Genomic DNA, 15,945 nt, shown 5'->3' with positions numbered 1-15,945 from the left:
TAAAATTTTCAATTGCTTATGCTTATATTCATCAATTCAATATTTATATTTCATTAAATTTTGCACCTTTATAGTTGATATTAGATCATGCGACCCTGATTCTAGTGGAGCGGGATGAAAAGAGAAATTATCGATTACGTATCCAAGTGCCATGTATGCCAACAAGTCAAGGCAGAACATCAATACTTATGCGAGTTACTTCAGTCATTACCAATCCTGGAGTAGAAATGAGAACATATCACCAGAATTTTATAACAAGGTTACCTAAGGCACGTTCGGGGCATGACACAATCTGGATAATTGTTGATCGACTCACTAAATCCTCTCATTTATTGGTCATCAAAGTGACCAACCCTTTGGACAAGCTAACTATAATTTGTATTCGGGAGATAGTCAAGCTACATGGAATTCCGGTGACAATAGTATCAGACAGGGACCCTAAGTTCACCTCTCAATTTTAGATAAGTTTCCGGCAAGTAATAGAGACGAAACTATCCCTTAGCACAACATTTAACCCTCAAACAGATAGACAATCATAACAAACCATTCGTACATTAGAGGATATATTCAAGGCTTGTGTTCTAGACTTTGGAGGGCATTGGGATGACCACCTACCCCTAATAGAGTTCGATTACGATAGTAGTTATCAAGTAAGTATTGACATGACTCCGTATGAGCCATTGTATGGGCAACTCTATAGATCGTTGATCTGTTAAAAAGAGGTGGGTGATAGAAAATTGATTGACCAAGACCTTGTAGATGAGACCACAACGAAGATAGTTAAAATTAAGAAGAACATTCAGACAACCCAGAGTAGATAGAAAAATTATACGGACACCCAAAGGAGAGATTTTGAATTTGATAAGAGCGATCGAGTGTTCCTTAAGATCATCTCCTTTAAGGGTATCAGCATATTTGGAAAAAGTGGAAAGCTGAATACTCGATTCATTGGACCATTTGGGATCCTGGACAGGATTGAGACATCTGCCTACAGATTAGCACTACCTTCAAAACTATCCAAAGTCCATAATGTATTATGTGTGCTTATGCTATGCAAGTACAACTCAGAACTTTTACATGTCTTGTCTTATGAGTCACTTCTACTCTAAGAGGATCTATCCTACGATGAGGTAACGGTTGTTATTTTGGATCGAAAGAGTAGAGTGTTTTGCAATAGAGAAATTCTTTTCATTAAGGTCCAATGGCATAATCACTATAAGGACGAGACCACTTGGGAGCTGGAATCAAACTTCAGGGTTCAGTACCCTCAATTATTTAACTAATGAGATAGCGGCAAATTTGAGAGTCCTAATTTTTTTAAGGGGGAGAGAGATGTAACAACCGAGCCCATAATTTAGACCTGGGATAATCAAATTATAATAATAAATAATTTAAAGAAATTTAAAAACAATTAATTTTTTATTTTTAATTAAAATTTTGAAGAAAATTATGTTTTAAGTGTATTTGAAAATAATTTTCAAAAGTCATGGTCAAACAAGAAATAAGAAAGAACATATTTGAAAAGAAAATTAGAAAATTAGAGCAAAAGTGCAAATAATGGAAAACGGGCCATGTAGGATCGCCACATCAACATCACAACCAATCACCGTACGCTGCGTGGCAAACATGTATCCATGCGAGAAGTCGCATGGGCGACCCACGTGCTAACGGATCCGACGGCTCATATATATTTTTGCGCACATGGACGGCCCATATCCATTTTCTCTTCAAGTACGATCAAACGGTCCTGATTGCATCCAATCTTGTGGTCCAAATTTATTCTCCAAATAGGATTGATCCAACAGCTAGGAATAAGTCACGTCTCCTCGAATGGACGGCCTAGATTTAATGAAGAGTAGTATTTAAACTCCTCTTCCCAGAAACCCTAACCCTAGCCGCACCTGACCTCGTTGGAGAAGAAGAAGAAGGGCGATCGAAAGAAAAGTCGACCACCGTCGCCATCGCTGACACCGGGGAGGTGAGTTTTTTCTCCCTTTCGTTTCGAAATTCGATTCTAAGCCTCCCCACACCCATATCGACACCGAAAAATCAAAAGAGAAGCTAAAAACTGAGAGCGGAGCTTGACCGAATCGCTACACCCATGACCCAAAACCTCTCTGATGAGCCCGATTTCCCTTCTCATTTTCTTCCATTTTTTGACCATTGAATTCCTAACCTTTTTCTGGTACAAGACGACTGAAGAAACCCCTCGCTGTGAGGGAGGAACAACAAAACCGCAATACTGAAAAATCACCCTGCCAATAAACTTTGATTTTTTCTTTTTTCTTTTTTTCGGACAACAGAGGTCACCTAACCTCAAATTTTATAGGTTTTCGCACATAACTAGCCAAAACTGCCCAAACCGAGAGGAGACGTTACTGTAAGCAATGAAGCCAACGCCATGCCGGAACACTAAACCGGCCAAAAATTTTTAAAACTATTATTTTTTTTACCCTTTTTGGGAATTTCGGGATATGTGACCTGAGTTTTCAGTTTTGTAGAAAAAATCAAGATATCTGACAATCGCTGGGAATTCCAATAAAAAAGTGGTGTTTTGAATACTGATCTGGGGTAGGAATCCCTCACTCTTTCTCCCATCACGGTTAATTAAAGTTTAAATAATAATAAACGGTGAAATTTATGAATATTAGCAACTTTTTATTAACGAAATACAAGTCACCGATGGAGCCGGCAACTAGTTAGTGTATAGTTTATTTGTATTGTCTATTTGTTGTTATGTTACCTAAATTGCTTACTATAACATCGTATGCTTTAATTTATTGATTTTAATTGTCTTCTCGTTCATTAGCTTACTTAACCGTTTTATCTCTATCTGTTAATTGGTTTGAAATAAATGCTCTGACAATATTTTCTTAATGATTAAAGTACCAAATTATATTATCATTATAATGTTCTGAAATTATAAAACAAGATTTTTATATGTAATTGGTGATTAGTTGATAATGAGGATATGTCTGTGGAAGGCTTACTAGGTCTCATGGGAAATGGTGTACGGACCCAGTATATAGGGAAAACCCTACCATAAACATTATTTCAGTTGAACAAGGTTGAGAAGTCCTATACCGGAAGGGGTTTGGAGGTATTTGTTCACCATCATACCGAATGAGGTATTGAAGCAGTGGTACGTTTGACGCTCATTATCAGACGGGGTATGGGGGGACAACTAATTATTTAATAGATTTGATATTGAGTTCACGTGTAGAGAAAACCCCTAAGGACCCCTAGAGATATCAATAGGTAAGTAAAAAGCTAAATTTTGATTACTGTTATTTCTTAAAATGCCTAATAAATTGCTACCTTAATTATTGTCTTCACAAGTCTTATTTGAGAACCTAAAAGGTCAGTGTGAATGACGTTTTTAAAATTAAATAAATTTACCAAAAAGGAAAAAATGGCTCAATTGATTATTTTATGATTTTTACCAACTTTTGGTATCAATTGTTAAGTGTCGATATTCTTACTGTGCTAATGTAACTCATTTTCCTTATTTAACAATTTCATATTATGACGACCAAGATTCAAATCTTGAATAACAGAAAAGTTAACGACTAAAGGTTGTAACGGCTCCGGAATTTTGAAATGAAATATGTGTATTAAAAAGGGCAAATGCGGAAGCGGAATAAAAATTTGATTAACATCCCTTACACTAAAACCAAAAACGTGCTCAAAGTATAAAAGAACAAACTAACTAAAAGAGAAACTCGAAAAAAAAAGCTATAAATATAACTACGGAGTCTTTAGGCGTCCCCTTCGCCGTCTTCCTGCGGAACGGGCTCGGGAACAATGTCTTCCTGATCTGAAATGATTAAATAAGGAATGAGCTACACCAGCCCAGTAAAGACATCACACTATCTCACCGTCACGGAGGTAAAGGTGGGTAGAAAACACAAAAAGACCAATGGAGCATAATTTACAACAAATTCTTTTATCAATAATAAAATCCTTTACTATCCACTTACCTCGGTGAAATTCATAAAACAATATACGAAAGCAGTAACATTATCATTATTATGAAATCATATGAACTGTATAACATAATACTTATCACACCTTTGCAATTCAATCATTTCACAACATATTTTTTCCTCATTTATCAGCCTAGTAGTATCCATGGGGATCCATAGGGGTCCCGCTACCCTTGAACCCTTAACACTTGTAATCAGATTCCAGGACCGTCCCCATACCCCGTCCGGTATGGGTGCTAAAACTATAAACCTCAATACCCCATCCGGTATGAGGGTGAAACGGGCCGTCCCTATACCCCGTCCGGTATGGGCGCCAAAACACATAAGGTCTCCATACCCCGTCTGGTATGAGAGACCACGATCCCGGTAGAGTTCCCTACGGACCCGGTCCGTCCACCATCTCCCAGGATATCTAGTCAGGCTGACCACATTATACAATTATCAATTTACATAACCTTTCATTCCCCTTTTCCTCAGTCAGCCTCATCAATTCACACAGAAACAAGCAAACCAGTAATTTATGCCAAACAAGACAACATACAACATCGGGTTCTCAGTCATTCAACCTATAATCAATAAAACAGTGATATATACACACGAAATAATGAAATGAAAACATCAGACCTCATACTGCATTTAAAGCCGTAAAATAGGCCAAACAACAGCTAACAGACAAACACACCAGACTCGGGCTCTATTAGCGACCTTAAACAATTTCACACATCTATTGATTCATAAAATACCGTTTTATTATTTATTGAACTTTAATACCGTGATAGAAAATAGGGTGAGGGGTCCTTACTTGTTTCGGAGTCCGAATACGGCTCTACAGTGCGCCTGCAGGCTGTCCCTAATTTTCTCTGAATTTTTTCCGGGGAACTGAAACGCACTACTGGTACCTGCACGTGTCCCAAAAAATCCCAAATTAGACCCAGGGCCCCTTTCGGCCAATATCGCAATTCCGGCATGGCGGCTCCGCCGTGCTCCGGCGACGGCGTCGCCGCAAGCGGCGGCAATTCGCCTTGGGTTGGCTGTTTTCGGCCGTTTCCGGCCTAATTCGGCCACACTTGCATCGGTCCCTGTGATAAAACAATCCTAGGGCCCTCGGGGGGCCAAAAAATTACGAAAAACCAAAGCTTACCGGTGGCGGTGCTCTCGGGTGCGGCGGCTCTCCCGCGAGGTTCGTGTTTTGGTGATTTGGCTCCGATCAACCTGTAGAGAAAGGAATGGTGATCACGGTGATATAAAAATTGTATCAAACGGAGGCCGGGAAGGGCCTCATCGGAGGCAAAAATTGAGGAGGGGGACGGCGGCGCCGCTGGGTTTCGGCTGTTTGGCCAGGATTTTAGCTCCGATTTGGCCACAGGGGAACTCAGCGTGGAAAAACGAGCCGGGAGTATGAAATTTACCTTGATCGGCGGTCGGAAAACTCCCCGGTGCGGCGGCGGGTGGCGGCGGCCAGCTCCTCCGGCGTATGGTTTGTCTTCTCCGGCGAGGGCAGACGGCTAGGGTTTTTATGGTCAGGTGTGGGAGTTCTATTTATACCCTTTTGTCTTTTGATCACAGCCATCTATTTTGATTAAATGTAGGCCGTCCGTGCGCGATTGAATCTGGGCCGTCCGTGCGCGTGCATCTGGGCCGTCCGTGTGCTTGCATCTAGGCCGTCCGTGCGCACGCTTAATCTGGGCCGTCCGTGCGCGCGGGGACTCATCTGGGCCGTCTGATCGCGCGCACGCGGATCGCCACGTGGCCTGTTCCCAGGTCGACGTGGTCTTGCCACGCGGCAGGTCCTGGTTGGCCAGGGCTGCTGACGTGGCTGCTGACGTGGCGCTGACGGGGCATAATTTTTTTAAATTACGTTTTGACCCCCGGTTTCCGATTTTCTTTTCAAAAATAACCCCAGAATCCTAATTTTCACCCCTTTTTCTCAAAATCAATTTCAATTAAATCCAAATAATATTTTTACCCAATTTTATATTTATTTTATTTTATTAGGTTTATTTTAATTTAATTTAATAAAAATAAAATAAAATAAATAACAATAAAATTAATAATAATAATAATAATAATAAAATTAAAAATTATTGGGCGTTACAAAAGGTTGTCTTCCATTTTCTATTAGAGTCGCGCTGCGAAGGTCGACCCTACAGTTTTCTAGTTGCATTTCTATTTTTGTTATTTTAATCTCCTTTAGGGAGCATTCTCGTAACTTTATTGGGCATTTTGATTTAACTGTGCAAGAAATGTAACTATAAAATTCTCAATCGCTTATACTTATATTTTATCAATTCAATATTTCTATTTCATTAAATTTTGGGCCTTTACAATTTTTCTTTTTCTCCCTCTATGAGCTTTTCTCAATATATATATATATATATTTCTCTCTATTTATCTATATAATATTTCTTTCTTTCTAAAACATTCTCTCTTTCTCTCTCCATTTCTTTGTTCTTCCAAAAATCAGTCTCCCTTTCTCTCTCTCTCTCTCTTTTATTCTTCTCTGAGACTTACTCTCTTTTCTCTTTCTATAAATCTGTTTTTCTTTCTTAAAATTCTAATTCTATCCTACATTTTCTTAATTCTATCCAATTTTTCAAAGTTATCTCAAAATTATTCTAAAATTATTTAAACTTTAATATTTTTTTCTAAATTATAGATCCGATAAATTATATGTTACAGTCGGATCCTAACATATATATTTTAATAAACAAAAACATGCACAAGTAATGTATGTCAATTGATCATATTTATGGATAACTAAAACGAACCCTTCTATAAAAATTATATATATATGATTCTTTTATATATGTGTGAATAATGGGATCTACATTACACACATAATTTATAATCATTAGAAATCAACAAATGCATTGAACATTTTTTACCATAGTATAATTCATAATTGGATTGGATTAAATGATTTTACCCCAATCACACTATATCCCTTTATTCTCTAATTTACTTCTCTTAGGGCAATATTATTCCTTTTGTGCGGTAAGTTTGTGGGATTCATTAATTTAAGTACATAAATAATAACGATAATAATAATAATAATTACGGACACATATTTTAAAAAATTAAAAATAATTTTATGTATCTATAATAACATCTCGTCTCATTAAATTGATTTGTTTACAAGCAATCAACAAAATTCATTAACTAATTTCTAATAAGATGGTAATTTATATATGCAGTATTACTTAGTGAAATGCTATGCTTATGAACTTTCATAAATTTTGAAAAATAGAAGTTTTACGTGATCGAAGTTAATTGAAAAATTCCATAAAAAGAGAAAAGAGAACGATTTTAACATGTTTCATGTAAAGTTTTATTTTTCTTAATATTTTGTTTTAGTAATTTTTTACCTTACTTTACTTATTTGATAATATGAAATTTTTCGATCGGAAAAAAAATAAATAAATACAATCCATACTGAATTGAATATAAAAATTATCATATTTAATTAAAATGATTAAAAAATTTAAAAAAATGATAGTAATCAAATTTTTGATAAAATACAAAATTATAGTTAAAACTTTTTAAGATTTTCTTTTTGAAAGTTATGCATGAACCAGATCGGATTAATCCATTTACAAGCAGTGAGAATGCTTCTCACAGAGTTTCCGGTTCGGACCGGGTTCATGGCTGAGGGAGTACTCCGAACCAAGCCAAACGGTTGAAGCGTCAAACTACAAGATTACCCTTCTATAAAATAAACAGGTAGCGGATTACTGTTCCTCCATTTTCCTCACCTTCCGCTATTTGAGAGCTGATAGAGGAACCGCATTCACAAGATGATAACAATGGACTGGGTGCCACCATGTGGAAAACAATGCACCAAAAAGTTCGCAGCACTTATCCAGATTCCATGTAATATCTCTTTGTTTCTCTTATTTTTCCGTCAATTCTTTTAATTCTTTCGTTAATAATTTCTGATTATGCTTCTTTTTTGTGTTTTTGATCCGTAGCAATCTGATTGTTTCATGGATCTTTAATGTAACAGAGTCTTTCTGATTAACTCTGGTTTTGATTTTGCATTCTATTTCTCTACACCTGGCTACTCGTAATTTATTTAAAGACAATAGTACTTGACGCTTCCAGTATAAGTTATTGGAATTTATGTTTGTTCTTTGAGGATTTGTAGATTTTTTGTGTTATTTTTAGATGTTTACTTTACATATTGTTTAAAAATCTTGTTGACTTTTCTGACATTGTTATATTGCGAGTATTTCTTATGTGCGTTTATGTTTCTTTCGGGGTTATTTTCAGATGAGTCCTTTCACATGTTTGTTGACTATCTTGTTGACTTGTTAATGGTTATGCATTCTTGATGCTTATAGCTTAGATACATATTTTAAGAATTTAGTTTAGCAGTAGATATCTTGGCTCAGTTTTTTGTTTGGTAATCAAAGTCCCTCAGAACTCGTGTAGAGGTGACTAAGAGGAGAAGTTTAGCCACTGTACACGAATGAAGGTTATTTCGGTTCAGGTTTTGCATATAGAGACTAAGTTATTCTCTGATCAGATCAAAGACAGCTCAGGAAACTAAGTTGCTTCCTGGTTTCGCATCTTTGTCCCAAGGATATCAAACCTAAACCAACAAGTTGATCTTTAGCTAGGATCTGCCCCCTTGGAGGTTTCTGGAATTATTTTAGATGGGCTTATATATATAAAATCTTTGTTGACTTGTTAAATGGTTCCGTGTTGTTGGTGTTTTTAAACTATGAACTACTTTATTTTCTTGGTTTCAAAATGTCTCTTGGATTCAGGTTCTAACATAGTTCTTGTTGATTTTTAGTAACTGGAAGCCGTGCACTGATGGACTGGTTAGACTGGTACTACCTTTTCCAGAAAAAAAATAAGAATTACTGTTACAAACCTAGGATATATCCGTTCATTATGATTATAGTGAGTTATACTTGAAATAATTTCTACTTATGTATCCCTCTGCTAAAAAAAGGTGACATATATATATGTATAGAGATATATGTATATGTGCTGTGAAGATATGACTCCAGTGTCCTCCACTTAGTGGAGATTCACCAATGAGAACATAGTAAGTAACTCTCTTATGATTGGGGTATGTCAATATTTTTGCTTCATGGATCTGAAAGAGTACGTTACTAACAAAAAAGTGATTTGTTTAGCCATTTACTTGTCCAACAACTTGATTGTAAGCAGGGAGAGTCTTCCATTCAGCATGTAGTAACTATAAAGCTAGATACTATGTTGGTTCATTATATGGGTTGAATAATGAACAATGTATCATTTGAAGCTGTCCTGTCACCGTAACCTTGTTTGGCTTTTGTAGCTGCTCATAGTTGAAACAGAACTAAATTTGATCTAGCACCTAGGTAGAGCTTATGTGGTCAAATTCTGTGAAGTCTTCATTATTGAAGTGTAGCGTAGGATTCATATCTCTTGGAATAAGTCTGTTAGACAACCATGTAACCACCCTAGTCAGGGTTAAACCCAAGATTCAGAATTAACCTCTGCAGGTTCCATTTAATTATAGCGATAATTATATGGTCACTTCTTTAAAGTTTGATTTTAAATGAAGGAGATAAAAATATAACCATCCACTATGGTGAAGTTATTTAACAGGAGTAGTTGAAGACTGTCACTCCATGGAGTAAATTCCAATAGACTCAGACTGTTATCAAGCTGTGGCATCATCTCTAATGTTTCTACAAGCTGTTTTTCCATAGTTTAATGCCTCTTAATTCTTGTCCTCTTTGGTCCTATTCTTTCAGATGCTAAGAGATATTAATTTATACCATTAAGTAGATCAATTTGGAGGTGACTTCTGTTTGTTAATTGAATTTCTGAGAATGGTAACCACACCTTTACTTGTGATTCCCCTAACTAAGATACTTTTTTGAAAATATGCTACCTAAGTTATTTATTTCCCGTCCTTCCCCCACTATCTCAATTTCTGCTTCCCTGAAGGAAATCTGTGCAAGGAGTATCCTACCTTAGAACTAGTTTTTCTTTCTTACCTTTCCGAATGAGATACCAAAATCTCTTTATTATTCTCAATAACTTAGTTTCTTCTCCTTCCAGTTTCTTTGGGATAGAATGGCCTTTTTGGCTTCTCTATGGTCTAAGGCTCATGCTCATTTTTCACATATTCCTGTCTTTGTTATATAGGAACTAGGGAACCACTTTTTACTGGAATTGTTTGGTTTTTTTGTTATCTTGCCTTCTAGTTGTAGGAGGCTTTAGGATGGTATTTTATCTTCATTTCTGTATTTTTTCTCCTTTCTCTTCTGATAATATTTCTTCTTTTATAAAATAAAAAATTGATTAAAATATACCTGAATTAATTCTTCTCCCTGGAATTGTCCTTGCATCAAAGACAATGAAATTGACTGTCATCTGAACTGCATTTTGTACCCTGCTTCAGATATTTTTTATTGTCTTCTTTCTTTTCTTTTATTTGGTTATTTTCTTAATTTTGACGACCCTGACCCGCATCTAGGTTCACAATATATATGTTTTTTTTTATTTGTTGGAGGCATGAGCTTGAAAACCTAGATTGGTAATGCTCTCTTTGAATATTTCCTTTCTTAGTTATGGATGACTGATATTTAATAGATAAAGCCTTCAGTTACATCATTGTAACAATGACCGTGAAATCTTGTAGGGAGAGTATTTTGCAAAAAGGGATGCAGTACTGACGGAGACACTTGGGAAGAATGTAAGCATTTCTCTTTTGCGTCAGTTGTCTCAATATTCTTACAATAATCTGCCTAGTATCTTTTATGGCTTGTTTGCATTCATTTTCTACCAGTAGGTAGACTTTACTTTTTTGGAACTTATAACTAGATGGAAATTAGATTTCCAAATTGGGTTAATTACTATTTTAATCTCATTATTTTTGGGCTATGTTACAAATATGTGCATGAAAATATTTTGTTATAATTCAATCGCGAAACCAGTCAACGTGTGGAACTTAGTCAATGCTATAACTAGGTACCATAAAAGGTTAAGAAAGATTTAATTGAGATACTTCTCATAATTCAAGAGCCTGATTGTAACAAACAAAAAAGAAAAAGATTTAGGACTAATTTTTAACAAGAGCTATAGTTTTGTGGGAGTAAATTTTTAGTTAATTCTAAAAAAAATAGTTTGGAGCTAGTATTTCCTTAGATGATTACATTCTTCAGTTGTTAATATTGGTGAATCTGCAGGCGTGGAAGCGTGCAACGAGATCTGTTATAAGGACCCTGTTTTAAAGAACTGCCAGTGGAGTGCTTACCTAGACCGGTCTCCAGGAGCTGCTGCTTACTCAGAAGTATTTCCCTTGTGCCAATGTCTTCCCATATTTTTGTCATGATAAGCTTCTTGTGCACTCAGTCAAGTTGCTGGTTTTGGCTAGTTATTGTAGAAAGCTGCTTGGTTACCTTATTTGTTTTTCTTTCGAGCAGTCGTAGGCCAATTAATCAGTTCAGAGCAAAAACATCTATAGAGTCATTTTCTACACCTGCTGAACTCATAAATGGTTGAAGCTCTTAAAGTTGTTTAGTTGCACAAAATGTTCTTGTTTTAAGAAAATCTTTCTATATTTCAAAACTAATGGTCTCTTATTTTTCCTGTTTCATTTTAATATAATAGATAACGGGTTTCACTGGATTAGGTAAATGTTACAATTTGCTAATTGCACCATCTCATAGTATAAACATTCTTAGGGTCTTTAAGGGCTATAGGAAGAACATTTCATTCCTAATCTGTTAGAACATTTAGCCAGAATCACTTTTTATTTTTATTTTTTTTAAGAAAGAACATTTAGCCGTTTGTTCACCTTGGATTGAGCCAGATGCACCTGGAAAATGTAATTCCTATTAATCTGCTGGCGCAACAATTTTTGTTCTTTGGCAACCACAAAAGTTATTATAGTTACTAGAAAACTTTTCCGGTTGACACTTGCTCTATTTCAGGTTCTTATTCTACAATTTTAATCACAATAGATAGTGAATGGGGTGGAGCTTCATCTGCTTCATCTTTTATGTTAGATCTCAGCTATCATCTCTCGAGAAGTATGACTTGAGCTAGGCTTCTTTTTAATTACTGCTAAAGAATGGTTAGGCTGGCACCCATGGGGCCTGTTTGTGTGATTTAAGTCGAGTTGTTATTATTGTTATCTGGCTCAGACAGCAGGACTAGTTTTGGAGAATTAGCATATTGATTGAAAAGTCAAGGAAGAAAAAATGGGGATTATGTTTTTACTTCTTCCTCATTTTAGATGGCTAGGAAGAGTGATAATGACCAAAGGGGGTGAAGGTATAAAGTCCTAGTAACTATTGCTTTGATATTAGGCTAGAAGAATAAACTGAAATATTCTTTTGCTATTTATAGAGATACCTGTGACAAGAATAGAAATTAACTATGAAGGAACCTGATTATGCAGGAAAATAGACTATATGAGAAATATTATCATTCTCTAAAAATTATGAAATAAACTGGTATCTTCCCTTTATTTTTCTTCCATAAAATGGAAGCTTGGAAATATGAATTTATTCATGCAGGAATTGTTAACATAAGATGGATGTAAAATATTTACTCCAACTGGGTTCTTTATTTACTTTGCTTCATTAAAAGTGAGGCTTTGCTTCTCTAAAAAAATAGTTAGTTCTCTAAGAAAAATGTGCTTTAATTTCCTAAAAACTTTCCGAAAAAAGGATGTTTTATCAAATTTCTATGCTCAGGTTTAAGGATTTAAGAGGAAACCGGTGTCAAGAAATGACAAGCTGCACAGTACCTTTGCTTTAACAAATCTATAATAGACTTGGAACTTCATAACATCGACGTCGATGACAGAAAAATTAGATATCAAGAGTAGAAATAGCATGATCTAAACCAAAAGACTGCAAGTGGTGTTGGTGTTATAATTTAATCTTGTACCACTGATGTAATGCAAAGAGCACGAGGATGTATCTCGTTCGGACTTTGATATTGTTGATTTACTTATTCTATGATTGTATTTTGTAAAGCATAGTTTCAATCAATTTCATTAAGTTTGCTAACCTGGTGATCATTGATTCTTGTGTCTTCAGGAATGTTTCCATGCATGTGTGGCTGGCTGTGGTTTTAAGGTCAGTTTGTCGTGCTGCTTAACCTTACGAGTTCATATTTCTTTATTTCATTGACAAATCAGCTTTTTGTCTATTGCAGTTTGATATCCAACCTAAGGAAGTTGATGAGGTTCATCCAGACAGACCATCACCTCCTCCAGTTCAGGAAAAAAAAACATCAACACATCCTACTGAACCCAATGAGAACCCTGGAGATGTACCTTCAACTTCTGCATAGGAAGTAACCGATTTTATGACAAATCATCCATTCTCATAATTTTCATGACTGAATTAGTTTGCAGGAGGAGGATTCTTTTATAGTGTTTTCACTATGCCTTGTTAACTAAGCATAACAGCTCAGGAAAAGTTTCCCTGCTTTATTCCTTCGACTAGGGTTCGCATCCTTGACCCTGGATCCGGAGCATCTGGTTTTCAAGATTTTCGATACCTTGATAATTAATAGCTGAGTTTTTTAACAATTTGGAGGTGGAAAAGTTAGCGTACTATCCGGGAGCTTTAACAGAAAACCAGACCGATACTGGACTCCACATTAATTTAATTCTGACAGAAGACAATGTGAGGCACCAAGGATTTATCCTATTGCTCGTGATAGTTTTTCTTAAGGAGCAAAAACAGTCAGGTACATTCTGACAGATTGTAGAAGCAGCTGCATGTGAAATTCAAGCATTTTACTTTTTTCTCCTTTCTTAAGACATTCCTGTGATTTTATTAGCTTAGCTGCTTGGTTTGCTGTCAGCTTCAGCTTTTATTTTCCATATGAGACTCCATGAGAAAAATACTTTTTTCTTTAATAAAAACCAAAGAAGAATTATGATTTTTACATGGTACAAATATAAAGATGGTCAACTATGAATGAAGACTAAACAAATATTTTTTTGGATTATAATATTTGATTATTTGAAAATTATTATGTTTAACTAAAAATAATAAATAAAATCAAAAGATCTACAAACTTTAATTTTTAATCAAATTTATTATTAACAAAGTTGATAAAATAAAAATATTTTTTAAATATCAATTATAGTTAAAATTTTTAAAATTTTCTTTTAGAATCTAATTCTGTTAGGTTTTAGTTCAATCCAGTCTACCGATTTAATTTTCAGAACCGAATCGAAATTTGAAAAAGCTAATTGAATTTATTTATTTACAAATAGTTAGCGCTAATTTCTCACAAGCCTACCGGTTCGGACCGGTTTCAGGGGAGAGAAAGTTCTGGACCAAGCCAAACGGTTGACGCATCAAATAACAAGCCTTTTGAAATAAATAGTTAGCGCGCATCATAGTTCCTCCATCTGCCTCCCCTTCCGTTATCAGAGAGTTAAATAGAGAAATTGCGTTTACAGATTATAACAATGGAGCGGGTGCCACTATGTGGAAGACAATGCATTAAAAAGTGCGCAACGTTTCTCCTGGTTTGATGTAATCTCTCTTTGTTTCTTTTCTCATCAATTCTGTTCAGTTCTGATTACATCAAAAACAATGAAATTGATTGGCATCTGAATTGCATTTTGTACCCTACTTCATATATTTTTTATTGTCTTCTTTTTTTCTTCTTTGGTTATTTTCTTAATTAGTTATAGCCTTCAGTTATATCATTGTAAAAATAGGGGTGAAATCTTATAGGGAGACTCTTTTGCAGAAGGGGATGTAATGCTGACGGAGACACTTCGGAAGAATGTAAGCATTTCTCTTTTCCATCCGTTGTCTCATTATTCTTACAATAATCAGCCTGGAACTTTTAATGACTTTTTTGTTTTCATTTTTTACCAGTAGTAGACTTTACTTCTTTGAAAATTTAAAACGTAGAGCAATAACTAATTTGAAGAGTTCAGTTAACAAACTTAGATAGGAGTTGTACTTGTCAAATGGGTTAATTACTATTCTAGTCTCATAATTTTCAGGCATACAAGTGTTTTGTTAGAATTCAACCTTGGAACTAGTCATGTGGAACTTAGCAATGCTACAATTAGGTCTCTCATAAAAGGTTAAGAAAAACTTAATTGAAATATTTTTCCTAATTTGAGATCCTTATTTTAACCAAAAAAAGCAAAAGATTTAGTACTAATTTTTAATAGAAGTTATAGTTTTTTTAGGAGTAAAATTGTACTTAATCCTAAAAATAATACTTTAAAGCTAGTATTTTATTTGGCTATTACATTCTTTAATTGTTAATATTAGTGGATTTGCAAGCTTGGCTTAACACCCCAACCCTTTTCTTTTTTTTTTTTTTTAAATTATTATTATTATTATTTTATTTTAATTTTTGTAATTATTATATAATGTAATGATTTATTATGTAATAATATATGGTTTTAATTTAATTTAATAGAATTAATAATAATAATAATAGGTAAAATTATTTAGATATTTAATTGAAAATAATTTTGAAAAAAATTGGTAAAAATTTCGGTTCTAAGGGTATTTTTAAAAAGAAAATTGAAAACCGGAGATCAAAACGTAATTTAAAAAAATTGCACCACGTCAGCAGCCTCGGCCAATCAGGACACGCTGTGTGGCAGAGACGCTGACGCGGGAGGCAACGGGAAGGGAGCCACGTGGGTGATCCGCGTGCGCGCGATCGAACAACTGAGATCCGTTCTCGCGAGTACGGACGGCCCAGATTATATCGTGATGAACGGTCCAGATTCATTTCCTATTTAATCGCGATCTGACAGTGCAGATTGAATTGCGATGGACGGCTCAGATTAAAAGCGGATGGTTATAAATAATCTCATCCGCACCCAAACCCTAACTCTAGCCGCCAGAGCCCCTCGTCGGAGAAGACAGTCCAGCCGCCGGGGAGCCGACCGCCGCCACACCGAAGTAATCTCTGGCCGCCAAACGAAGTAAAAATTCTCCCCTTG

General features: G+C 35.4%; 1 protein-coding gene across 1 annotated transcript; it reads left to right on the top strand.

The window, feature by feature from the left end:
• Positions 1–7,698: 7,698 nt before the first annotated feature.
• LOC110817856 (defensin-like protein) lies at positions 7,699–13,771 on the top strand. The gene is made up of 5 exons (XM_088208661.1): positions 7,699–7,856; positions 10,633–10,686; positions 11,180–11,283; positions 13,043–13,081; positions 13,161–13,771. Exons 1-5 carry the CDS (start codon positions 7,781–7,783, stop codon positions 13,296–13,298), a joined length of 411 nt encoding a protein of 136 aa, XP_088064787.1. The 5' UTR covers positions 7,699–7,780; the 3' UTR covers positions 13,299–13,771.
• Positions 13,772–15,945: the final 2,174 nt, after the last annotated feature.

Source organism: Carica papaya, chromosome 7 (genome assembly GCF_054855325.1).
Source record: "Carica papaya isolate Zhongbai chromosome 7, ASM5485532v1, whole genome shotgun sequence".
Classification (NCBI taxonomy): Eukaryota; Viridiplantae; Streptophyta; class Magnoliopsida; order Brassicales; family Caricaceae; genus Carica; species Carica papaya.
The sequence above is the reverse complement of the archived record's forward strand: the minus strand, read 5'-3'. Positions and strand labels throughout refer to the sequence as shown.

What these genes read in the sequence shown, in the direction of transcription:
- LOC110817856 (XM_088208661.1), top strand. Translation starts at nt 7,781, where the DNA reads ATGATAACAATGGACTGGGTGCCACCATGTGGAAAACAATGCACCAAA. An exon ending in CGGAGACACTTGGGAAGAAT is followed by an intron (nt 10,687 to 11,179) that starts GTAAGCATTTCT and finishes GTGAATCTGCAG; the next exon opens with GCGTGGAAGCGTGCAACGAG. An exon ending in TGGCTGGCTGTGGTTTTAAG is followed by an intron (nt 13,082 to 13,160) that starts GTCAGTTTGTCG and finishes TGTCTATTGCAG; the next exon opens with TTTGATATCCAACCTAAGGA.